This window comes from Bufo gargarizans, chromosome 2 (assembly GCF_014858855.1).
Source record: "Bufo gargarizans isolate SCDJY-AF-19 chromosome 2, ASM1485885v1, whole genome shotgun sequence".
In the NCBI taxonomy this organism is placed as follows: Eukaryota; Metazoa; Chordata; class Amphibia; order Anura; family Bufonidae; genus Bufo; species Bufo gargarizans.
In genome coordinates, this window is record NC_058081.1 from 676595072 (window position 1) to 676622210 (window position 27139).

A 27139-nucleotide genomic window follows, 5' to 3' on the forward strand; every position below is an offset into this window, starting at 1 on the left:
ACCCAACGCAGCTCGGGTCCATCACTGGTGCGTGGCTGGGGGGAAAGGCAGGACGATGACGATACGCCTCCCACAGAGGACAGCTTGTCCTTACCCCTGGGCAGCCTGGCACACATGAGCGACTACATGCTGCAGTGCCTGCGCAACGACAGCAGAGTTGCCCACATTTTAACCTGTGCGGACTACTGGGTTGCCACCCTGCTGGATCCACGCTACAAAGACAATGTGCCCACCTTACTTCCTGCACTGGAGCGTGATAGGAAGATGCGCGAGTACAAGCGCACGTTGGTAGACGCGCTACTGAGAGCATTCCCAAATGTCACAGGGGAACAAGTGGAAGCCCAAGGCCAAGGCAGAGGAGGAGCAAGAGGTCGCCAAGGCAGCTGTGTCACGGCCAGCTCCTCTGAGGGCAGGGTTAGCATGGCAGAGATGTGGAAAACTTTTGTCAACACGCCACAGCTAACTGCACCACCACCTGATACGCAACGTGTTAGCAGGAGGCAACATTTCACTAACATGGTGGAACAGTACGTGTGCACACCCCTCCACGTACTGACTGATGGTTCGGCCCCATTCAACTTCTGGGTCTCTAAATTGTCCACGTGGCCAGAGCTAGCCTTTTATGCCTTGGAGGTGCTGGCCTGCCCGGCAGCCAGCGTTTTGTCTGAACGTGTATTCAGCACGGCAGGGGGCGTCATTACAGACAAACGCAGCCGCCTGTCTACAGCCAATGTGGACAAGCTGACGTTCATAAAAATGAACCAGGCATGGATCCCACAGGACCTGTCCGTCCCTTATCCAGATTAGACATTAACTACCTCCCCATAACCATATATTATTGGACTCCAGGGCACTTCCTCATTCAATCCTATTTTTATTTTCATTTTACCATTATATTGCGAGGCTACCCAAAGTTGAATGAACCTCTCCTCTGCCTGTGTGCTAGGCCTAAATATATGCCAATGGACTGTTGCAGTGGTGGCTGACATGAAGCCTGATTCTCTGCTATGACATGCAGACTAATTCTCTGCTGACATGAAGCCAGATTGTCTGTTACGGGACCTCTCTCCTCTGCCTGGGTGCTGGGCCTAAATTTATGACAATGGACTGTTGCAGTGGTGGCTGACGTGAAGCCTGATTCTCTGCTATGACATGCAGACTGATTCTCTGCTGACATGAAGCCAGATTGTCTGTTACGGGACCTCTCTGCTCTGCCTGTGTGCTAGGCCTAAATATATGCCAATGGACTGTTGCAGTGGTGGGTGACGTGAAGCCTCATTCTCTGCTATGACATGCAGACTGATTCTCTGCTGACATGAAGCCAGATCGTCTGTTACGGGACCTCTCTGCTCTGCCTGTGTGCTAGGCCTAAATATATGCCAATGGACTGTTGCAGTGGTGGGTGACGTGAAGCCTCATTCTCTGCTATGACATGCAGACTGATTCTCTGCTGTCATGAAGCCAGATTGTCTGTTACGGGACCTCTCTGCTCTGCCTGTGTGCTAGGCCTAAATATATGCCAATGGACTGTTGCAGTGGTGGGTGACGTGAAGCCTCATTCTCTGCTATGACATGCAGACTGATTCTCTGCTGTCATGAAGCCAGATTGTCTGTTACGGGACCTCTCTGCTCTGCCTGTGTGCTAGGCCTAAATATATGCCAATGGACTGTTGCAGTGGTGGGTGACGTGAAGCCTCATTCTCTGCTATGACATGCAGACTGATTCTCTGCTGACATGAAGCCAGATTGTCTGTTACGGGACCTCTCTCCTCTGCCTGTGTGCTAGGCCTAAATATATGCCAATGGACTGTTGCAGTGGTGGCTGACGTGAAGCCTCATTCTCTGCTATGACATGCAGACTGATTCTCTGCTGACATGAAGCCAGATCGTCTGTTACGGGACCTCTCTGCTCTGCCTGTGTGCTAGGCCTAAATATATGCCAATGGACTGTTGCAGTGGTGGGTGACGTGAAGCCTCATTCTCTGCTATGACATGCAGACTGATTCTCTGCTGTCATGAAGCCAGATTGTCTGTTACGGGACCTCTCTGCTCTGCCTGTGTGCTAGGCCTAAATATATGCCAATGGACTGTTGCAGTGGTGGGTGACGTGAAGCCTCATTCTCTGCTATGACATGCAGACTGATTCTCTGCTGACATGAAGCCAGATTGTCTGTTACGGGACCTCTCTCCTCTGCCTGTGTGCTAGGCCTAAATATATGCCAATGGACTGTTGCAGTGGTGGCTGACGTGAAGCCTCATTCTCTGCTATGACATGCAGACTGATTCTCTGCTGACATGAAGCCAGATCGTCTGTTACGGGACCTCTCTGCTCTGCCTGTGTGCTAGGCCTAAATATATGCCAATGGACTGTTGCAGTGGTGGGTGACGTGAAGCCTCATTCTCTGCTATGACATGCAGACTAATTCTCTGCTGACATGAAGACAGATTCTCTGTTACGGGACCTCCCTCCTCTGCCTGGGTGCTGGGCCTAAATATATGCCAATGGACTGTTGCAGTGGTGGCTGACGTGAAGCCTCATTCTCTGCTATGACATGCAGACTGATTCTCTGCTGACATGAAGACAGATTCTCTGTTACGGGACCTCTCTCCTCTGCCTGTGTGTGTGCTGGGCCTAAATATATGCCAATGGACTGTTGCAGTGGTGGCTGACGTGAAGCCTCATTCTCTGCTATGACATGCAGACTGATTCTCTGCTGACATGAAGCCAGATTCTCTGTTACGGGACCTCTCTCCTCTGCCTGTGTGTGTGCTGGGCCTAAATATATGCCAATGGACTGTTGCAGTGGTGGCTGACGTGAAGCCTCATTCTCTGCTATGACATGCAGACTGATTCTCTGCTGACATGAAGCCAGATTCTCTGTTACGGGACCTCTCTCCTCTGCCTGTGTGTGTGCTGGGCCTAAATATATGCCAATGGACTGTTGCAGTGGTGGCTGACGTGAAGCCTCATTCTCTGCTATGACATGCAGACTAATTCTCTGCTGACATGAAGACAGATTCTCTGTTTCGGGACCTCTCTCCTCTGCCTGTGTGTGTGCTGGGCCTAAATATATGCCAATGGACTGTTGCAGTGGTGGCTGACGTGAAGCCTCATTCTCTGCTATGACATGCAGACTGATTCTCTGCTGACATGAAGCCAGATTCTCTGTTACGGGACCTCTCTCCTCTGCCTGTGTGTGTGCTGGGCCTAAATATATGCCAATGGACTGTTGCAGTGGTGGCTGACGTGAAGCCTCATTCTCTGCTATGACATGCAGACTAATTCTCTGCTGACATGAAGACAGATTCTCTGTTACGGGACCTCCCTCCTCTGCCTGGGTGCTGGGCCTAAATATATGCCAATGGACTGTTGCAGTGGTGGCTGACGTGAAGCCTCATTCTCTGCTATGACATGCAGACTAATTCTCTGCTGACATGAAGACAGATTCTCTGTTACGGGACCTCTCTCCTCTGCCTGGGTGCCGGGGCCTAAATATCTGAGAATGGACTGTTCCAGTGGTGGGTGACGGGAAGCCAGATTCTCTGCTATGGAACCTCTCTCCAATTGATTTTGGTTAATTTTTATTTATTTAATTTTTATTTTTATTCATTTCCCTATCCACATTTGTTTGCAGGGGATTTACCTACATGTTGCTGCCTTTTGCAGCCCTCTAGCTCTTTCCTGGGCTGTTTTACAGCCTTTTTAGTGCCGAAAAGTTCGGGTCCCCATTGACTTCAATGGGGTTCGGGTTCGGGACGAAGTTCGGATCGGGTTCGGATCCCGAACCCGAACATTTCCGGGATGTTCGGCCGAACTTCTCGAACCCGAACATCCAGGTGTTCGCTCAACTCTAATTGTCAGTTATATTTTCTGGTGAAATTCACCAATCTTTGGGTATAAAGTACCACTGCTATACCTAGTAGACGTGGTTAAAAAAACAAGTTTGTCAGTAACATTTTCATTTGAAATTCACCAATTTTTGGGTGTGATGTACCACTGCTATACCTAGTTGACCGGTAAAAAAAGAATATTAAAAAAATTTGTCAGTTACAATTTTCGGGTGAAATTCACCAATTTTGGGGTGTGAAGTACCACTGCTATACTGAGTAGACAGGTACATAGAAACATAGAAACATAGAATGTGTCGGCAGATAAGAACCATTTGGCCCATCTAGTCTGCCCAATATGCTAAGTACTATGGATAGCCCCCGGCCCTATCTTATATGAAGGATGGCCTTATGCCTATCCCATGCATGCTTAAACTCCTTCACTGTATTTGCAGCTACCACTTCTGCAGGAAGGCTATTCCATGCATCCACTACTCTCTCAGTAAAGTAATACTTCCTGATATTACTTTTAAACCTTTGCCCCGCTAATTTAAAACTATGTCCTCTTGTAGCAGTTTTTTTTCTTTTAAATATTCTCTCCGCTTTTACCTTGTTGATTCCCTTTATGTATTTAAAAGTTTCTATCATATCCCCTCTGTCTCGTCTTTCTTCCAAGCTATACATGTTAAGGTCCTTTAATCTTTCCTGGTAAGTTTTAAGGCTAGTTTCACACTAGCGTTCGGCTGTCCGCTCGTGAGCTCCGCTTGAAGGGGCTCACGAGCGGACCCGAACGCTTCCGTCCAGCCCTGATGCAGTCTGAATGGATGCGGATCCGCTCAGACTGCATCAGTCTGGCGGCGTTCAGCCTCCGCTCCGCTCAGCAGGCGGACACCTGAACGCTGCTTGCAGCGTTCGGGTGTCCGCCTGGCTGTGCGGAGGCGTGCGGATCCGTCCAGACTTACAATGTAAGTCAATGGGGACGGATCCGTTTGAAGATGCCACAATATGGCTCAATCTTCAAGCGGATCCGTCCCCCATTGACTTTCAATGTAAAAGTCTGGACGGATCCGCTCAGGCTAATTTCACACTTAGCTTTTTTTTTGCCAATATAATGCAGACGGATCCGTTCTGAACGGAGTCTCCGTCTGCATTATTATGATCGGATCCGTTCAGAACGGATCCGATCGAACGCTAGTGTGAAAGTAGCCTTATCCTGCAATCCATGTACCAGTTTAGTAGCTCTTCTCTGAACTCTCTCCAAAGTATCAATATCCTTCTGGAGATATGGTCTCCAGTACTGAGCACAATACTCCAAATGAGGTCTCACTAGTGCTCTGTAGAGCGGCATGAGCACCTCCCTCTTTTTACTAGTAATGCCTCTCCCTATACACCCAAGCATTCTGCTAGCATTTCCTGCTGCTCTATGACATTGTCTGCCTACCTTTAAGTCTTCTGAAATAATGACCCCTAAATCCCTTTCCTCCGATACTGAGGATAGGACTGTATCACTGATTTTATATTCTGCTCTTGGGTTTTTACGCCCCAGGTGCATTATTTTGCACTTATCCACATTAAATTTTAGTTGCCAGATTTTTGACCATTCCTCTAGTTTTCCTAAATCCTTTTCCATTTGGTGTATCCCTCCAGGAACATCAACCCTGTGTCATCAGCAAAAAGACACACCTTACCATCGAGGCCTTCTGCAATTTCGCTGATAAAGATATTAAACAATATGGGTCCCAGAACAGATCCCTGAGGTACCCCACTGGTAACAAGACCTTGGTCTGAATATACTCCATTGACTACAACCCTCTGTTGCCTGTCCCTCAGCCACTGCCTAATCCATTCAACAATATGGGAGTCCAAGCCCAAAGACTGCAATTTATTGATAAGCCTTCTGTGTGGGACAGTATTGAAAGCCTTACTGAAGTCTAGATAAGCGATGTCTACTGCACCTCCGCCATCTATTGTTTTAGTCACCAATCAAAAAAATCAATAAGATTAGTTTGACATGATCTCCCTGAAGTAAACCCATGCTGTTTTTCATCTTTCAATCCATGGGATTTTAGATGTTCCACAATCCTCTCCTTAAGTATGGTTTCCATTAATTTCCCCACTATTGATGTCAGGCTTACTGGCCTATAGTTGCCCGATTCCTCCCTACTACCTTTCTTGCGAATCGGCACAACATTTGCTAATTTCCAATCTTCTGGGACGACTCCTGTTGCCAGTGATTGGTTAAATAAATCTGTTAATGGTTTTGCTAGTTCACCGCTGAGGTCTTTTAATAGCTTTGGGTGTATCCCATCAGGCCCCTGTGACTTATTTGTATTAATTTTAGACAGCTGACTTAGAACCTCTTCCTCTGTAAAGACACATGCATCAAAAGATTCATTAGTCTTCTTTCCTAACTGAGGTCCTTTTCCTTCATTTTCCTTCGTAAAGACTGAACAGAAGTATTCATTGAGGCAGTCAGCTAGTTCTTTATCTTCTTCCATATACCTTCCTTCTTTTGTTTTTAATTTTGTAATTCCTTGTTTTAGTTTCCTTTTTTCATTTAAGCTGTGGCCGGACTGAAGGGCGTAGCCTTAGGGGAGGGCACCATGACGGGGGTTTGGTTTAGGGAGACCCCTGGTAGTGGGGATTGGGTGGTTTGAGTGTAGGGGTGGGGTCAAGGGGTTAAATAGGGAAGCATTGTGGAAGACAGGGGCCATTTTGTGGAGAGTTAGAGAAAACTCCCGCCCACCCTCCCCTTTTTTATGTGGTTATAGGTTTAGGGGAATGAGTTTTAGGGTGTTGTAGGAAGGCAGGGTTGTGTAAGTGTCACGGTGGCTATGGCGGGGGGAGGTCCTTGAAGTTGGTCATATTCACAGAGGAGGATGCTGGGAGGGCTCCATGGTGAGGGCTGGACTCCCAGTGGTGACGTATTTTAAAGGGGCCATTCAGTGGTGCTTCCGAGCTGGAGGGCAACGGCTGGAAGCAAGATGGCTCATTCAGTGGAGTTTCTTGCAGTTATTTTGGGGCTTCAAGGACCTCCCCTCGGGGGGGGGGGAATTGTTATTTATAAATTGTTATGTTTATTTGTTAATAAAAGACGGCTGCTGTGGCCGATTTATTCCAAGATCGGTGTCCGTGTGTCATTGTGGGGTTAGGTTGAGTCGAGTGATGGGTGGAGTTAGGTTTAGGATGTGGGTAAGTGAAAGGGAATGTTGGGGGTCGAGCGGCAGATAACCAATACCCCTGTCATGTATCTGAAGAATGCCTTATCGCCTTTTTTCCCTGACTGAGCTAATTTCTCTTCTGCCTGTGCTTTAGAAGCTCTTATAAGGCTACTTTCACACTAGCGCTTGATCGGATCCGTTCTGAACGGATCCGATCATATTAATGCAGACGGAGGCACCGTTCAGTACGGATCCGTCTGCATTAATAACTTATAAAAATTTCTAAGTGCGCAAGATGCCTGAGCGGATCTGTTCAGACTTTCAATGTAAAGTCAATGGGGGACGGATCCGCTTGAAGATTGAGCCATATGGTGTAATCTTCAAGCGGATCCGTTCCCATTGACTTACATTGTAAGTCTGGACGGATCCGCACGCCTCCGCATGGCCAGGCGGACACCCGAACGCTGCAAGCAGGCTGAACGCCGCCAGACTGATGCAGTCTGAGCGGATCCGCTCCATTCAGACTGCATCAGGGCTGGACGGAGGCGTTCGGGTCCGCTCGTGAGCTCCTTCAAACAGAGCTCACGAGCGGACCGACGAACGCTAGTGTGAAAGTAGCCTAACTTGTTTGGCCTCTCTCTGCCTAATCTTGTAAATTAGCCTGTTATCCTCGTTTTTTTTTTTGTTTTTTTTTTATAATTCCTAAATGCTATCTTTTTGTTTTTAATGATTTTGGCCACTTCTGCTGAGTACCACAGTGGTCTTTTCCTTTTTTTGCTTTTACTGACAAGCCTAATGCAATTTTCTGTTGCCTTCAATAGTGCCTCTTTTAAGTAGTCCCATTTCTCCTGGACTCCAATGAAACTGTTCCAATCTGATAGGGACTTGTATACCACTAATCTAATTTTAGAAAAGTCAGTTTTTCTAAAATCTAAAACTTTTGTTTTTGTGTGGTGTGACTCAGTCACTGTACTTATAGTAAACCACACTGACTGGTGATCACTAGATACCAAGCTTTCCCCTACAGTAATATCATATACCAAATTCCCATTTGTGAATACTCAATCTAAAATGGCCTCCTTCCGGGTTGGCTCCTCAACTACTTGTTGTAGAGATAATCCCAGTAGGGAATTTAGAATATCTGTACTCCTGGCAGAACTAGCTATTTTGGTTTTCCAGTTTACATCAGGAAGATTGAAGTCTCCCATAATGATAACTTCCCCCTTCAATGTCATTTTAGCTATTTCCTCAACTAGTAGATCATCTAATTCTTTGACTTGGCTAGGTGGTCTATATATCACACCTACACGAGTTACCTTATGATTATCAAGCTGCAAGGTAACCCAAACTGACTCTAAATTGTTCTCGCTAACTTGTATCAAATTAGATTTTATGCTGTCTGCCACATACAGGACCACCCCTCCCCCTTCTTGCCTTCTCTGTCTTTCCTGTATAGAGAGAACCCTGGTATTGATATATCCCAGTCATTACTCCCCTTGAACCACGTCTCAGTAACAGCCACTACATCTATATTCTCAGATGCCATTATAGCCTCAAGTTCATTGATCTTATTCCCTAAACTGCGAGCATTTGTAGATAAGAATCTGAGCTTGTCATTTCTTAACCTTTGTGCTACTGGCATCTTCTGGCATTGTTCCGGGGGGCAGTCGGACTGCTGGATTATCACTCTTTTGCCCCCCTTTCCTAGTTTAAATGCTCCTTAGCAAATACTTGGAACTGTTCACCGAGGACATTCGTTCCTTTGAGAGAAAGATGCAAACCATCTTTCTTGTACAGTTCTTTTCCATTCCAACAATGGAAGGTAAAAAAAAAAAATATAATTGACAGTTAAATTTTTGGGTGAAATGCACACAATTTTGGGTGTGACGTACCACTGCTATACCTAGTAGACAGGTAAAAAAAAAAAATATATAAATTGTCATTTACATTTTCTGGTGAAATTCACCAATTTTTGAGTGTGATGTACCACTGCTATACCTATTAGACCGGTAAAAAAATTCAAATAAATTGTCAGTTACATTTTCTGGTGAAATTCAACAATTTTTGGGTGTGATGTACCACTGCTATACCTAGTGGGCCGGTAAAAAAAAGAAATAAAAAAGTAGACAGGTAAAAAAATTATAATTTGTCTGTTACATTTTTGGGTGAAATTCACAAATTTTTGGGTGCAATATACCCCTCCTCTACCTAGTTGACAGCTTAATAAATTTCAATAATTTTTCATTTACATTTTTGGGTGACAATAAACAATTTTTTTCTGTCATAGACCCCTGCTCTACCAAGTACACAGGTTAATACATTTCTGTAATTTTTCTGCTACATTCTTGGGTTGACATTATACAATTTTAGACGTGAATAAACCCCTGCTCTGCATAGGTGACAGGGAATAAAATTTCAGAAATTCTTTAATTGATGCGCTCCACCTCCTTTGATTCAGTGCATAAACTTTAATAAGTTGTACCACATTTGCCCTTCAATACATTGTCCCACATTTCTGCTTTACTCTTTTGTCCCACATTTGGGCTTCTGTAATTTGTCCCACATTTGCGCCTCAATAACTTTTCCCATATTTCTGCTTTACTCTTTTGTCCCACATTTGGGCTTCTGTAATTTGTCCCACATTTGGGCCTCAATAACTTTTCCCATATTTCCGCTCGATCAAATTTTTTTATTATACATTTATCTCCCTTAAATTTGGTCTCTTTTTCTCACGCTCTCTCTCCGGGGTGGAACCCTAATATGCCGATAACTGTGATCAACATATTAGGCTCAGAAAAGAACATCGAAAGTTGATAGAGAAGATATCCAAATGGATGGTGGATGTCACTGGGGCACCTCTACATAGGTGAAAGGAACATAAATGTAAAAAAACTGTCAATTACATTGTCAGGTGACATTTTTAAAATTTTGCTGGATAGAAACCCCTGGTCTGCATAGTTGACAGGGAATACAATTTAATAAATTCTTCATTAATTAATGTGCGCCACATCCATTCTTTAAATGCTTAAGCTTTAAAAAGTTGTCACACTTTTACTCTTTAATAATTTCTCCCATAATTCTGCTCTATAATTTTAAATTTGAAAAAAATTAATCCTCCATTGGATGTGGTCTCTCTTTCTCACGCTCCCTCTCCGGCGTGGAACCCTGATTCCCCGCCAACCATGTTTACCATTGTAGGCGCATAAAAGAACATCGAAAGTTGATAGATCAGATATCAAATTGGATCGTGAACATCATGGGAACGTGCGACATGGTGGGGCAGTAAATGTGCACACGCCTACACGAACTGACTGACAGGGTCAGCCCCTGCAACTTCTGGGTCTCCAAATTGGGCACATGGCCTAAGCTTGCCCTTTACGCCTTGGAGGTACTGGCCTGCCCTGCAGCCAGTGTATTGTCTGAACGTGTGTTTAGCACGACTGGAGGGGGTTATCACAGGTTATATTAATGTTTTGGGGTGTACCCTAATTTAAAAAAATTTAAATCAATTTAAACCAAAAAGCAGTGTAGGCTTCCTCCTCCTCTGCTTCCACCTACACTGCCACATCTACTGCCTCCTCAACCTCCTACTCCATATGGATCTCATCCTCCTAGATCAAGATTATTATTTTATATTTTTACATATTTTATGTTATTTCCCTATCCACATTTGTTTGCAGAGTACTTGCCATGCTCTTAACCACATTTTGATGCCATTTGCAGCCCTCTAGCCCTTTCCATGATATTTTTACTGCCATTTTAGTGGTCAAAAGTTCGGGTCAAGTTCGGGTCCCCAACTCAAACTTTTTGTGAAGTTCAGCTGAACCTGTCGAACCCGAACATCCAGGTGTCTGCTTAACTCTAGTCAGAGGCAGTCATTGATATAAATACAAATCTGCAATAATTCTACCTAAAAAAAGGGTTGACAATTCATGATCTGCACTGTTCATTTGTCATCACATTATTATTACAGGTATGATTACAATGACAGATAACATATGCATATAGATAACGCAGGGTCACACTATTCACAATAGGTGATGTTCACAGCTTATGTCCTCCCCTTCCCTGCACAATGGCCTAATGACCTCTGCACATGCAACGGGCAGCCTCACCCCAGGGCCCTCTCAGGGCTTCCCAGGTGTAGGAATTATTAGTAGTATAGAGCAGCCTAAATGTCTCTTTATGTGTATCACGTTGCTCCTACCTGGATATGACTGGACCCCAGGCTTTGGCTCCAAAGAAATAATTTGGGGGAATAATTGAGAGATTTGATGAAATAACTTGAGCCCAGAACTTGAGATTAAGTTCAATGGTAGCTTTACTTTGAATAAACGTTTCTTCAAACAGTTTACAGGCTTTGTCTTGGTTGCATTTTTTTAGCATTTAAACTGGCAGGCAAACTTAACTCTGTTCTATCCTTCTCTAACTAAGCTGTACTGACAAGCTGACTTGGTAACTTGGCTTATTCTTTAGGATGCACTTCACTTTTTAGTCAGACTTATCTTCAGCCAAGGAATAGGTTAGAATCCTGGCAGCTCAATCATGGAGTCTCAACCAGTACAAGCCAGAACTGCCCTGCCTCCTTCTGGTGGCAGGTAGAGAAATAGCTTAGTCGCACACTGCTGTTGGTATACCGTATGAAATTCTAGGAGTCGGGTTCCCTCCCCATCAATCAATTTGTAGAAAAAATTCCAGAAATATCACAAACAAACATAGCTTATGTGATCATTTGTGTTGTTTTATTGAATCTGCAGCTGGAGTTACGTTTCGGCCAATTAGGCCTTTAATAATTTGGTGCCACTGAGGGATAGTAGGAAGATATGGTGGTCAGTGCTCAGGAAGAAAACGTGCAGTCCACACGTTTGTATGATATTTCAGTTTTTTCTACAAATTTCTTGTGGTAGCAAGCAGCACTGGCCCACTTCTGCCCAAAGGGACAGAAAATAGAATGGTGAGTTACATTCTATCTAGCTATAGCTCTGCCATGTTTACTGCCAACTGCTGGTGAACCAGGCAAATTACATGAACAGTTACACAACATTATTAGGAAGGCACAGTTTTGAGGGACCTGGAAATAAATATATAGGTGACACACAGGTTAGACCATATTAGACCATAAAAGATAGTTACAAGGTGCAGAAGCGGTAACACCACTCTGGGTGTTATACACAGGCCGGAGAGCACAGCCACAATGTCCATAGATGTCAATGAACAGTTTGCGGTTTATTGTGCCTTATGGCAGGAGTTTATACCGACAACAGGAAGGCCATGTGAAGGTACCATATATGGCCCCTTTGCTCTCTAATAAAATAGAAATTGGGAGCTATGATAATCATGACCTCAGGCTAATACCAGGAATAGGGATGAGCGAACTCGAACTGTATAGTTCGGGTTCGTACCGAATTTTGGGGTGTCCGTGACACGGACCCGAACCCGGACATTTTCGTAAAAGTCCGGGTTCGGGTTCGGTGTTCGTCGCTTTCTTGGCGCTTTTGTGACGCTTTCTTGGCGCTTTTTGAAAGGCTGCAAAGCAGCCAATCAACAAGCGTCATACTACTTGCCCCAAGAGGCCATCACAGCCATGCCTACTATTGGCATGGCTGTGATTGGCCAGAGCACCATGTGACCCAGCCTCTATTTAAGCTGGAGTCACATAGCGCCGCCCGTCACTCTGCTCTGATTAGCGTAGGGAGAGGTTGCGGCTGCGACAGTAGGGCGAGATTAGGCAGATTAACTCCTCCAAAGTACTTGATTATTGATCGATCTGCAGCTGTGGATCATTGAGCTGCTGATACTCAATTGCTCACTGTTTTTAGGCTGCCCAGACCGTTTGTCAGTCACATTTTTCTGGGGTGATCGGCAGCCATTTTGTGTCTTGTGGTGCGCCAGCACAAGCTGCGACCAAGTGCATTTAACCCTCAATGGTGTGGTTGTTTTTTGGCTAAAGCCTACATCAGGGTGAAGCTGTCACACCAAGTGCATTTAACCAGCAATAGTCTGTTTATTTTTTGGCCATATACTACATCAGGGGCAAGCTGAGCCTGTCACCAAGTGCATTTAACCCTCAATGGTGTGGTTGTTTTTTGGCTAAAGCCTACATCAGGGTGAAGCTGTCACACCAAGTGCATTTAACCAGCAATAGTCTGTTTATTTTTTGGCCATATACTACATCAGGGGCAAGCTGCGCCCGTCACCAAGTGCATTTAACCCTCAGTAGTGTGGTTGGTCAAGCTATCACACCAAGTGCATTTAACCAGCAATAGTCTGTTCATTTTTTGGCCATATACTAAATCAGGGGCAAGCTGTGCCCGTCACCAAGTGCATTTAACCAGCAATAGTCTGTTCATTTTTTGGCCATATACTACATCAGGGGCAAGCTGCGCCCGTCACCAAGTGCATTTAACCCTCAGTAGTGTGGTTGGTCAAGCTGTCACACCAAGTGCATTTAACCAGCAATAGTCTGTTCATTTTTTGGCCATATACTACATCAGGGGCAAGCTGCGCCCGTCACCAAGTGCATTTAACCCTCAGTAGTGTGGTTGGTCAAGCTGTGACACCAAGTGCATTTAAGCAGCAATAGTCTGTTCATTTTTTGGCCATATACTACATCAGGGGCAAGCTGCGCCCGTCACCAAGTGCATTTAACCAGCAATAGTGTGGTTATTTTTTGGCCATATCCCAGTCTAATTCTGTCACTAAATCCATACCGGTCACCCAGCGCCTAAATACTAGGCCTCAAATTTATATCCCGCTAAATCTCTCGTTACCGCTGTCCTGTTGTGGCTGGGAAAGTTATTTAGTGTCCGTCAAAGCACATTTTTTGTTCTGGGTTGAAATACAATTCCCAATTTAGCAATTTCATAATTTAGTGGTTTCTGCTATATCATTGCTATTTGAAATCTATCCCTAAAAGGGTATATAATATTCAAGGTGCACATAGGGTCATTCAGAATAACTTCACACACACACGCTACTGTGCATTTCCAAGTCCAATTCTGTTAGTAAATCCATACCGGTCACCCAGCGCCTAAATACTAGGCCTCAAATTTATATCCGGCTAAATCTCTCGTTACCGCTGTCCTGTTGTGGCTGGGAAAGTTATTTAGTGTCTGTCAAAGCACATTTTTTGTTCTGGGTTGAAATACAATTCCCAATTTAGCAATTTCATAATTTAGTGGTTTCTGCTATATCAGAGCTATTTGAAATCTATCCCTAAAAGGGTATATAATATTCAAGGTGCACATAGGGTCATTCAGAATAACTTCACACACACACGCTACTGTGCATTTTCAAGTCCAATTCTGTCACTAAATCCATACCGGTCACCCAGCGCCTAAATACTAGGCCTCAAATTTATATCCGGCTAAATCTCTCGTTACCGCTGTCCTGTTGTGGCTGGGAAAGTTATTTAGTGTCCGTCAAAGCACATTTTTTGTTCTGGGTTGAAATACAATTCCCAATTTAGCAATTTCATAATTTAGTGGTTTCTGCTATATCATTGCTATTTGAAATCTATCCCTAAAAGGGTATATAATATTCAAGGTGCACATAGGGTCATTCAGAATAACTTCACACACACACTACTGTGCATTTCCAAGTCTAATTCTGTCACTAAATCCATACCGGTCACCCAGCGCCTAAATACTAGGCCTCAAATTTATATCCCGCTAAATCTCTCGTTACCGCTGTCCTGTTGTGGCTGGGAAAGTTATTTAGTGTCCGTCAAAGCACATTTTTTGTTCTGGGTTGAAATACAATTCCCAATTTAGCAATTTCATAATTTAGTGGTTTCTGCTATATCATTGCTATTTGAAATCTATCCCTAAAAGGGTATATAATATTCAAGGTGCACATAGGGTCATTCAGAATAACTTTACACACACACTACTGTGCATTTCCAAGTCTAATTCTGTCACTAAATCCATACCGGTCACCCAGCGCCTAAATACTAGGCCTCAAATTTATATCCCGCTGAATTTGAATACAATACATTGGGCCAAATAATATTTTTGTTGTTGTGGTGAACCATAACAATGAGGAAAACATCTAGTAAGGGACGCGGACGTGGACATGGTCGTGGTGGTGTTAGTGGACCCTCTGGTGCTGGGAGAGGACGTGGCCGTTCTGCCACATCCACACGTCCTAGTGTACCAACTACCTCAGGTCCCAGTAGCCGCCAGAATTTACAGCGATATATGGTGGGGCCCAATGCCGTTCTAAGGATGGTAAGGCCTGAGCAGGTACAGGCATTAGTCAATTGGGTGGCCGACAGTGGATCCAGCACGTTCACATTATCTCCCACCCAGTCTTCTGCAGAAAGCGCACAGATGGCGCCTGAAAACCAACCCCATCAGTCTGTCACATCACCCCCATGCATACCAAGGAAACTGTCTCAGCCTCAAGTTATGCAGCAGTCTCTTATGCTGTTTGAAGACTCCGCTGGCAGGGTTTCCCAAGGGCATCCACCTAGCCCTTCCCCAGCGGTGAAAGACATAGAATGCACTGACGCACAACCACTTATGTTTCCTGATGATGAGGACATGGGAATACCACCTCAGCATGTCTCTGATGATGACGAAACACAGGTGCCAACTGCTGCGTCTTTCTGCAGTGTGCAGACTGAACAGGAGGTCAGGGATCAAGACTGGGTGGAAGACGATGCAGGGGACGATGAGGTCCTAGACCCCACATGGAATGAAGGTCGTGCCACTGACTTTCACAGTTCGGAGGAAGAGGCAGTGGTGAGACCGAGCCAACAGCGTAGCAAAAGAGGGAGCAGTGGGCAAAAGCAGAACACCCGCCGCCAAGAGACTCCGCCTGCTACTGACCGCCGCCATCTGGGACCGAGCACCCCAAAGGCAGCTTCAAGGAGTTCCCTGGCATGGCACTTCTTCAAACAATGTGCTGACGACAAGACCCGAGTGGTTTGCACGCTGTGCCATCAGAGCCTGAAGCGAGGCATTAACGTTCTGAACCTGAGCACAACCTGCATGACCAGGCACCTGCATGCAAAGCATGAACTGCAGTGGAGTAAACACCTTAAAACCAAGGAAGTCACTCAGGCTCCCCCTGCTACCTCTTCTGCTGCTGCCGCCTCGGCCTATTCTGCTGCTGCCGCCTCGGCCTCTTCCTCCGCCTCTGGAGGAACGTTGGCACCTGCCGCCCAGCAAACAGGGGATGTACCACCAACACCACCACCACCACCTCCGTCACCAAGCGTCTCAACCATGTCACACGCCAGCGTTCAGCTCTCCATCTCACAAACATTTGATAGAAAGCGTAAATTCCCACCTAGCCACCCTCGATCCCTGGCCCTGAATGCCAGCATTTCTAAACTACTGGCCTATGAAATGCTGTCATTTAGGCTGGTGGACACAGACAGCTTCAAACAGCTCATGTCGCTTGCTGTCCCACAGTATGTTGTTCCCAGCCGGCACTACTTCTCCAAGAGAGCCGTGCCTTCCCTGCACAACCAAGTATCCGATAAAATCAAGTGTGCACTGCGCAACGCCATCTGTAGCAAGGTCCACCTAACCACAGATACGTGGACCAGTAAGCACGGCCAGGGACGCTATATCTCCCTAACTGCACACTGGGTAAATGTAGTGGCAGCTGGGCCCCAGGCGGAGAGCTGTTTGGCGCACGTCCTTCCGCCGCCAAGGATCGCAGGGCAACATTCTTTGCCTCCTGTTGCCACCTCCTCCTTCTCGGCTTCCTCCTCCTCTTCTTCCACCTGCTCATCCAGTCAGCCACACACCTTCACCACCAACTTCAGCACAGCCCGGGGTAAACGTCAGCAGGCCATTCTGAAACTCATATGTTTGGGGGACAGGCCCCACACCGCACAGGAGTTGTGGCGGGGTATTGAACAACAGACCGACGAGTGGTTGCTGCCGGTGAGCCTCAAGCCCGGCCTGGTGGTGTGTGATAATGGGCGAAATCTCGTTGCAGCTCTGGGACTAGCCAATTTGACGCACATCCCTTGCTTGGCGCATGTGCTGAATTTGGTGGTGCAGAAGTTCATTCACAACTACCCCGACATGTCAGAGCTGCTGCATAAAGTGCGGGCCGTCTGTTCGCGCTTCCGGCGTTCACATCCTGCTGCTGCTCGCCTGTCTGCGCTACAGCGTAACTTCGGCCTTCCCGCTCACCGCCTCATATGCGACGTGCCCACCAGGTGGAACTCCACCTTGCACATGCTGGACAGACTGTGCGAGCAGCAGCAGGCCATAGTGGAGTTTCAGCTGCAGCACGCACGGGTCAGTCGCACTACAGAACAGCACCACTTCACCACCAATGACTGGGCCTCCATGCGAGACCTGTGTGCCCTGTTGCGCTGTTTCGAGTACTCCACCAACATGGCCAGTGGCGATGACACCGTTATCAGCGTTACAATACCACTTCTATGTCTCCTTGAGAAAACACTTAGGGCGATGATGGAAGAGGAGGTGGCCCAGGAGGAGGAGGAGGAGGAGGAGGAAGAGGGGTCATTTTTAGCACTTTCAGGCCAGTCTCTTCGAAGTGACTCAGAGGGAGGTTTTTGGCAACAGCAGAGGCCAGGTACAAATGTGGCCAGCCAGGGCCCACTACTGGAGGACGAGGAGGACGAGGATGAGGAGGAGGTGGAGGAGGATGAGGATGAAGCATGGTCACAGCGGGGTGGCACCCAACGCAGCTCGGGTCCATCACTGGTGCGTGGCTGGGGGGAAAGGCAGGACGATGACGATACGCCTCCCACAGAGGACAGCTTGTCCTTACCCCTGGGCAGCCTGGCACACATGAGCGACTACATGCTGCAGTGCCTGCGCAACGACAGCAGAGTTGCCCACATTTTAACCTGTGCGGACTACTGGGTTGCCACCCTGCTGGATCCACGCTACAAAGACAATGTGCCCACCTTACTTCCTGCACTGGAGCGTGATAGGAAGATGCGCGAGTACAAGCGCACGTTGGTAGACGCGCTACTGAGAGCATTCCCAAATGTCACAGGGGAACAAGTGGAAGCCCAAGGCCAAGGCAGAGGAGGAGCAAGAGGTCGCCAAGGCAGCTGTGTCACGGCCAGCTCCTCTGAGGGCAGGGTTAGCATGGCAGAGATGTGGAAAACTTTTGTCAACACGCCACAGCTAACTGCACCACCACCTGATACGCAACGTGTTAGCAGGAGGCAACATTTCACTAACATGGTGGAACAGTACGTGTGCACACCCCTCCACGTACTGACTGATGGTTCGGCCCCATTCAACTTCTGGGTCTCTAAATTGTCCACGTGGCCAGAGCTAGCCTTTTATGCCTTGGAGGTGCTGGCCTGCCCGGCAGCCAGCGTTTTGTCTGAACGTGTATTCAGCACGGCAGGGGGCGTCATTACAGACAAACGCAGCCGCCTGTCTACAGCCAATGTGGACAAGCTGACGTTCATAAAAATGAACCAGGCATGGATCCCACAGGACCTGTCCGTCCCTTGTCCAGATTAGACATTAACTACCTCCCCATAACCATATATTATTGGACTCCAGGGCACTTCCTCATTCAATCCTATTTTTATTTTCATTTTACCATTATATTGCGAGGCTACCCAAAGTTGAATGAACCTCTCCTCTGCCTGTGTGCTAGGCCTAAATATATGCCAATGGACTGTTGCGGTGGTGGCTGACGTGAAGCCTCATTCTCTGCTATGACATGCAGACTAATTCTCTGCTGACATGAAGCCAGATTGTCTGTTACGGGACCTCTCTCCTCTGCCTGGGTGCTGGGCCTAAATTTATGACAATGGACTGTTGCAGTGGTGGCTGACGTGAAGCCTGATTCTCTGCTATGACATGCAGACTGATTCTCTGCTGACATGAAGCCAGATTGTCTGTTACGGGACCTCTCTCCTCTGCCTGGGTGCTGGGCCTAAATTTATGACAATGGACTGTTGCAGTTGTGGCTGACGTGAAGCCTGATTCTCTGCTATGACATGCAGACTGATTCTCTGCTGACATGAAGCCAGATCCTCTGTTACGGGACCTCTCTCCTCTGCCTGGGTGCTGGGCCTAAATTTATGAAAATGGACTGTTGCAGTGGTGGGTGACGTGAAGCCTCATTCTCTGCTATGACATGCAGACTGATTCTCTGCTGACATGAAGCCAGATCGTCTGTTACGGGACCTCTCTGCTCTGCCTGTGTGCTAGGCCTAAATATATGCCAATGGACTGTTGCAGTGGTGGGTGACGTGAAGCCTCATTCTCTGCTATGACATGCAGACTGATTCTCTGCTGACATGAAGCCAGATCGTCTGTTCCGGGACCTCTCTGCTCTGCCTGTGTGCTAGGCCTAAATATATGCCAATGGACTGTTGCAGTGGTGGGTGACGTGAAGCCTCATTCTCTGCTATGACATGCAGACTGATTCTCTGCTGACATGAAGCCAGATTGTCTGTTACGGGACCTCTCTCCTCTGCCTGTGTGCTAGGCCTAAATATATGCCAATGGACTGTTGCAGTGGTGGGTGACGTGAAGCCTCATTCTCTGCTATGACATGCAGACTGATTCTCTGCTGACATGAAGCCAGATTGTCTGTTACGGGACCTCTCTCCTCTGCCTGTGTGCTAGGCCTAAATATATGCCAATGGACTGTTGCAGTGGTGGGTGACGTGAAGCCTCATTCTCTGCTATGACATGCAGACTGATTCTCTGCTGACATGAAGCCAGATTGTCTGTTACGGGACCTCTCTCCTCTGCCTGTGTGCTAGGCCTAAATATATGCCAATGGACTGTTGCAGTGGTGGGTGACGTGAAGCCTCATTCTCTGCTATGACATGCAGACTGATTCTCTGCTGACATGAAGCCAGATTGTCTGTTACGGGACCTCTCTCCTTTGCCTGTGTGCTAGGCCTAAATATATGCCAATGGACTGTTGCAGTGGTGGCTGACGTGAAGCCTCATTCTCTGCTATGACATGCAGACTAATTCTCTGCTGACATGAAGCCAGATTGTCTGTTACGGGACCTCTCTCCTCTGCCTGGGTGCTGGGCCTAAATTTATGACAATGGACTGTTGCAGTGGTGGCTGACGTGAAGCCTGATTCTCTGCTATGACATGCAGACTGATTCTCTGCTGACATGAAGCCAGATCCTCTGTTACGGGACCTCTCTCCTCTGCCTGGGTGCTGGGCCTAAATTTATGACAATGGACTGTTGCAGTGGTGGCTGACGTGAAGCCTCATTCTCTGCTATGACATGCAGACTAATTCTCTGCTGACATGAAGCCAGATTGTCTGTTACGGGACCTCTCTCCTCTGCCTGGGTGCTGGGCCTAAATTTATGACAATGGACTGTTGCAGTGGTGGCTGACGTGAAGCCTGATTCTCTGCTATGACATGCAGACTGATTCTCTGCTGACATGAAGCCAGATCCTCTGTTACGGGACCTCTCTCCTCTGCCTGGGTGCTGGGCCTAAATTTATGACAATGGACTGTTGCAGTGGTGGCTGACGTGAAGCCTCATTCTCTGCTATGACATGCAGACTAATTCTCTGCTGACATGAAGCCAGATTGTCTGTTACGGGACCTCTCTCCTCTGCCTGGGTGCTGGGCCTAAATTTATGACAATGGACTGTTGCAGTGGTGGCTGACGTGAAGCCTGATTCTCTGCTATGACATGCAGACTGATTCTCTGCTGACATGAAGCCAGATCCTCTGTTACGGGACCTCTCTCCTCTGCCTGGGTGCTGGGCCTAAATTTATGAAAATGGACTCTTACAGTGGTGGGTGACGTGAAGCCTGATTCTCTGCTATGACATGAAGACTGATTCTCTGCTGACATGAAGCCAGATTGTCTGTTACGGGACCTCTCTCCTCTGCCTGGGTGCCGGGGCCTAAATATCTGAGAATGGACTGTTCCAGTGGTGGGTGACGGGAAGCCAGATTCTCTGCTATGGAACCTCTCTCCAATTGATTTTGGTTAATTTTTATTTATTTAATTTTTATTTTTATTCATTTCCCTATCCACATTTGTTTGCAGGGGATTTACCTACATGTTGCTGCCTTTTGCAGCCCTCTAGCCCTTTCCTGGGCTGTTTTACAGCCGTTTTAGTGCCGAAAAGTTCGGGTCCCCATTGACTTCAATGGGGTTCGGGTTCGGGACGAAGTTCGGATCGGGTTCGGATCCCGAACCCGAACATTTCCGGGATGTTCGGCCGAACTTCTCGAACCCGAACATCCAGGTGTTCGCTCAACTCTAACCAGGAACCCAAGAGGTTAACTATTGAGTAGGTTGGACCAATGGTATGTCAACCCCTGCCTTATGGCCCACATGGATGCTGTAAAGCAGATCTCAAAATGCTGTTAACAGCTGCTGCAAAAAAGTTACCAACTTCATCTGGAGTACTATGCACCAGGGAAGGATAATTGTGACTGTAAAAGTTTCCACTGGAAAGGCAGACAATTTCAATGGATTATCTCGAAAAACTTTTCAGCAAGAATTTGAACAGAATTTGTAACAAAATGAGATAATAGACTCCAGCCATATGTTAAGGTTTGTTGATGCAGTTTCTGAAACCAGGAGTGGATTAAAAAAAGAGAATTAGTATCTGTTCGTTATACCTTCTCTCCCTTTTAGATTAAAACCTGATTTTTTTTCTTCAAAAACAGCATAAAAAAACTCTAAAATGTGGCAGCATCTTTATATTTACAGGATACTATTGGTATATTTGATTGCTACAATGTATATGATGCGCATTTGGTAAAATATCATTATGCAATCAGGTCTATTTCTGAAGCATCGATCAGAGAATCTGAGGACCTATCACCATGGCCGCCCGTTCTTCGTCTCAGCAAAACTACATTGATGAATTTAACTCCAAGGATTACTTACATTCATACTACGTGGACAAGGAAGGAGTGCATTTTAGAGAATGGATCGATTTTGCATTACAAAATCTACATGAAACTTTCACTAAAGGTAATTTCATTTAATTAAAATGGTTCATTTATATCATTTATACAGTGGGCAAACTCTGCATCCTATAACCCCATTCTGTCTATGGCATTGCCGGAAACAGCCGAGCTCAACATTAGAGATGAGAGATTCGGATCTGAATAAACATAAAGAATCTCTGATCTAGAAATAAACCTCTGATTACAGCTCAGTGCCCTGGAAAATCCCTTCTGTCTCCACCACTGCTCTCACACTGCCAGTTACTGTGATTAATACCCTGCACTTTGCTATTTTTATTACTTCAATATACCTGTTTTTGTCCCAGATTGACAAACTTCACTACTGGTTTATAACTCCTCTGTACCTTGACTGGGTTGCTACTTACTATATACAGGTGAAACGCAAAAAATTAGAATATTGTGAAAAGTTCATTTATTTCAGTAATGCAACTTAAAAGGTGAAACTAATATATGAGAGAGACTCATTACATGCAAAGCGAGATATTTCAAGCCTTTATTTGTTATAATTTGGATGATTATGGCTTACAGCTTATGAAACCCCAAAGTCTCAATTTTGAGGTACCCTTTGCTCAGGGGGTATGGATTAATTAGCTGACTAGAGTGAGAAACTTTGAGCCTAGCATATTGAACCTTTTCACAAAATTCTAATTTAAAGATGCAGTAATGCAATTCTTTTTAATTTGCATTACTGAAATAAATTGACTTTTGCACGAAATTCTAATTTTTCAAGTTTCACCTGTACAGAATATTACTGTTACTGTTAATATGATACTACTGTTTTTCTGTTAAAGTATAAGTTTTTTCAGTTCACAAACCATTGATCTGCAAAATACAGACACCTTCAGTATGCACCCCTAATTTTTCTCACTACCATCACTACAATTGACAGTTCTTGTCCGCAATACAGACAAGAATAGGTTTTGTTTGTATTGTTTTATAGTTTTTGGAATGGATGCAGACAGCACAAGGATTTTTTTTTGTTTCTTTTGCGGACCCATAGAAATTAAAGGGTCTGTGCAATCTGCAAAAGATGCTGATCAGACACAATATACGGCCATGAGCATGAGGCTTCACCCATGAAGTACGAGAGAAGCCACCAACCTATTGTACCTTTTATAGACTGTAATCACTTAAAGTGACAGTGAGCACCAAGCTTCCTGTGTCTCTTGATCAAAAATAAAGTTTATTGTTTACATCAGCAAGTTTCTATGACATACCAGTGGGCAAAACTATGTGGGCACCCAAGCATCACTTGCATGTGTGCATTTTGAAGCACTCATTATAAAACCCAATTTTTAGCATGGCTGGGAAGATGTGATGACATAGATATCCTGCGTCGTGTCCTCCTCCCCTCCTCCAACCTCACCACCTGGCGCGGAGCAAGCTAAGCGCTCGAGGTATGCTCTACAATCGTCCGTCCCTGACTGGTCCTTCATTGTCCCATGGCTGGATGACGTCCCTGGTGCCTTTGGGTTTCTCCTATCCTCTCTGTCCTGGGCGGTCGGTGGATCTCCAGGTGCCCTAGCCTCATGTCCTCCTCTCCTTGTGTATTTTGCCTGCCACCCTTCTGTGTCCAGGAAACCCTCCATGTTCTCCCTGCAGATCTCCAAGTATTGTCTGCTTTCCCTCCAGTTGGATCCCCTGTTTTTGCCCTTTGTGCTGTCTTCTGCTGACTGGAGTAGGACTCGTGATGGAATCTCATGCTGGTACCTTTCAGTGAACCGCTGTGCTTTTCCTGGTTGTGATATGGAACCTGGTGAGACAAGCCGTGACTGTGCCTAATTTTTTTATTTTATTTTTTCCTTTTTTTCCCCTGCTCTTAGTGAATGCTCCCTTTAATAGATCTCTCTCTCCTGGTGCCCTGTCTGCTCAAAACAGTAAAACATTCTTGAGCCTGAAAAAACTCCCCCTGAGTAATATTAAATTACTGGTCTGGTAGAAGCAGTAAGGTGGTGACAAGATCAATCAGGGGGTTATCAGAGAGCAAAGGGAAGAGAAGAGGGAAAGGGGGTTAAAAAAAGAAAAGAGAAGAGGGGAGAGAAGAAAAAGATGAATGCCTCTTTCACACGGGCGTGTCCGGATTAGGTCTGGATGCATCCCGGTGCATTGCAGCAAACCCGCGCGAGTAGGAACGCAATTGCAGTCAGTTTTGACTGCGATTGCGTTCCGATGTTCAATTTTTATTGCGTGGGTGCAATGTGTTTAGCACGCGCGTGATAAAAAAACGACTGTGGTACCCAGACCTGAACTTCTTCACAGAAGTTCAGGTTTGGGTTAGTTGTAGTGTAGATTGTATTATTTCCCCTTATAACATGGTTGTAAGGGAAAATAATAGCATTCTGAATACAGAATGCATAGTACAATAGGGCTGGAGGGGTTAAAAAAATAAATATTAACTCACCTTAATCCACTTGTTCGCGCAGCCCGCGTCTCTTCTGTCTTCATCTGTGAGCAATAGGACCTTTGATGACGTCACTGCGTTCATCACATGGTCCATCACATGATCCATCACCGTGGTGATGGATCATGTGATGAGCGTAGTGACGTCATCAAAGGTCCTATTGCTCACAGATAAAGACAGAAGAGATGACAGCTGAGCGAACAAGTGGATTAAGGTGAGTAAAAATTTTTTACATTTTTTTTTAACCCCTCCATCCCTATTGTACTATGCATTCTGTATGTATTCAGAATGCTATTATTTTCCATTATAACCATGTTATAAGGGGAAATAATAATGATCGGGTCCCCATCCCGATCGTCACCTAGCAACCGTGCGTGAAAATCGCACCGCATCCGCACTTGCTTGCGGATGTTTGCGATTTTCACGCAACCCCATTCATTTCTATAGGGTATGCGTTACGTGAAAAACGTACAAAGAGGAGCATGCTGCGATTTTCATGCAGCGCACAAGTGATGCGTGAAAATCACCGCTCGTGTGCACAGCCCCATAGAAATGAATGGGTCAGGATTCAGTGCGGGTGCAATGCGTTCACCTCACGCATTGCACCCGTGCGGAATACTCGCCATGTGAAAGGGGCCTAACAGAGGAGAGGGAAGGAGGGAGTGAAGAAAAAGAGAGAAAAATGGGCCCTAAGCAAAATAGGCGATCAGCGGGATCCCAATGTAAAAAAAAAACGCTTCACCTACAGTTGAAGAACTAGCGGATGATTACCCACAGGAGGAGGGAGAGGAGACAGTTGATACCAATGATTTGTTGTTTATTGAATCTGCCCCATTAAAAGAAATTCTAGTGGCGGTTAAAAAAAATGGAGAACTGATACAAGATATCTCCATGCAACTCGGGGTAATCCAGTCTGATGTGATGTTGATAAGGGAGGATGTTTCAAAGATACGGGACAGAGTTACAACTATAGAAAAATCTGTGGGGGCCCTGGAGATTGAAGTTACAACATTTAAATCTGAAATCTCCTCCCTGAGTATGGAAGTGAATACTATTAAAAGAAAAGTGGTGGATTTAGAGGACAGATTGAGGCGATGCAATTTTAGAATTATAGGTTTACCTGAGGGCGCAGAAGGGAAAAGCTCAGCGGAAATGATACAGACTTTAATTTTGGAGAAATTTGGAAAGGAACATTATTCACCATTGTTTCTGGTTGAAAGAGCACATCGGGTCCCAGGGGGGAAACCTATCCCAGGACGGCAGCCACGGGTATTTTTGGCAAAGATATTGGCCTGACGGGACAGGGATACCTGTCACGGATGATCCGCGAGAATATTGAACCGTCCTCCCAATATTATCAATATTACTCTCCCTTATTGATCAGTAGGTCTATTAAACAGTAATTATTTCCCTAGGCCCCAGAACCTACAATTTGATTACTAGGAGCGTCTCCTCCTGTGTACCCAGAGAACAACAACAGTGTACCCAGAGAACAACAGTCCTTTTGTTCAAGTCAGTCAATAGATGCCCAACAGATAACGCAATTACAGCTGGCTTCCTTAGGTTGACAAAAGAGCTTCCCTTTCTGCAGAGATATCACAGCTAGGTGTGAAGACTGCACCTGGGGGGAGCCATTTGGTGTCGCTGCCATAAGGGTCTGTAAGCTAGCTTGCTGCAGACAGGCCGGCACCAAAGTTTCCCAGATTGCAACATGAATCTGAGATATGATTTTTACCTTTTTTAGAGACCATGCATCTTACAGACGTAAAAATTACATCATCGTGTCACTCAGAATTCACTGGACATGTACATATGACAAATATAACTCTAGGAGATGCCCAGATAAAGTTATGGTGTTACCCCATCAGAGAACCAGTTATAATAGTCAAGTCAGATTTGGTATCCCTGAACTCAATATTTTGTGGGGAATGTGAATATGAGCTTGTTACTTGTGTACAGCGGAGACATCCCGCGATATGGCACATGCCATATTTCAGAATTGACATTCACCTCAGGAATACAGCCTGCCCAGCAGGCGGACTCTCAATTCCCCGTCTTGATTCTGGGACCCTTTATAACAAAGACCTAGAATCTGCTAAAGGAGTTCTCCACTTTTAACAACACCTGAAGAGGGCCTCAGCCAGAGAACCCATGGGCTGTAGGCATATTACACTGGACAAAGGCTTCTTGGACTTTATCCCTGCAACGGACTATTTCACCAACGGACATCTCTTCTGCGGAAAATAAGTATTTTCTTTCTTTTCTCTCTTTTTGTTTATTGGACTATACTTCCCTTGATTATTGTTTTAATAATTACTGTACATTGTGATAATTTGTGTATATAACTATATATATATATATATGTATATATATTTAATAAATGACCTCCAAGTCATTTCTCTAGCCATATGCCTGTTTTCAAACACTGCAAAAACTTACCCTAGCCTCTCCGAAGAGAAAGATACTCGGTTCTGTTATCTAGATAGTGGGTTCCTTGCTCCCATAAATTGCAAGGTGGTGGCAGTTAAACTACCCTGTGTGTGGTTCCAGTCCGGTCGCGCACACGCTTACTTGCGGTCAATCGGCGGTCCACTCCCTGCGCTTTCAGCCTATCGACTGTACGGATTCAAGTTAGACTGTCGGTGTGCTGAAAGTGGCTGGGAGGCCTGTTTGCGGATTGACCGCTAGGGGCGCTGTGACGGTTTCGTGACGTATTGTGGCAGCGGCGGTCGCAGTTCGTCACAATACCATTTTGAGAAGGCCTAAGGTATGCCCCCCATCCTATACAATGGAAGTAAAGTGTCCTTTTTCC

The 27139-nt window shown here is 45.8% G+C and overlaps 1 protein-coding gene across 1 annotated transcript in view; it reads left to right on the plus strand.

The window, feature by feature from the left end:
• LOC122928945 (nicotinamide N-methyltransferase-like) overlaps positions 1-27139 on the plus strand; it is a 257832-nt gene that overhangs the window by 36398 nt on the left and 194295 nt on the right. The window contains exon 2 of the mRNA XM_044282291.1: positions 21735-21930. Within this exon, the coding sequence (XP_044138226.1) occupies positions 21780-21930 (151 nt within the window). The 5' untranslated portion in view covers positions 21735-21779. The remainder of the gene's footprint in view (positions 1-21734; positions 21931-27139) is intronic.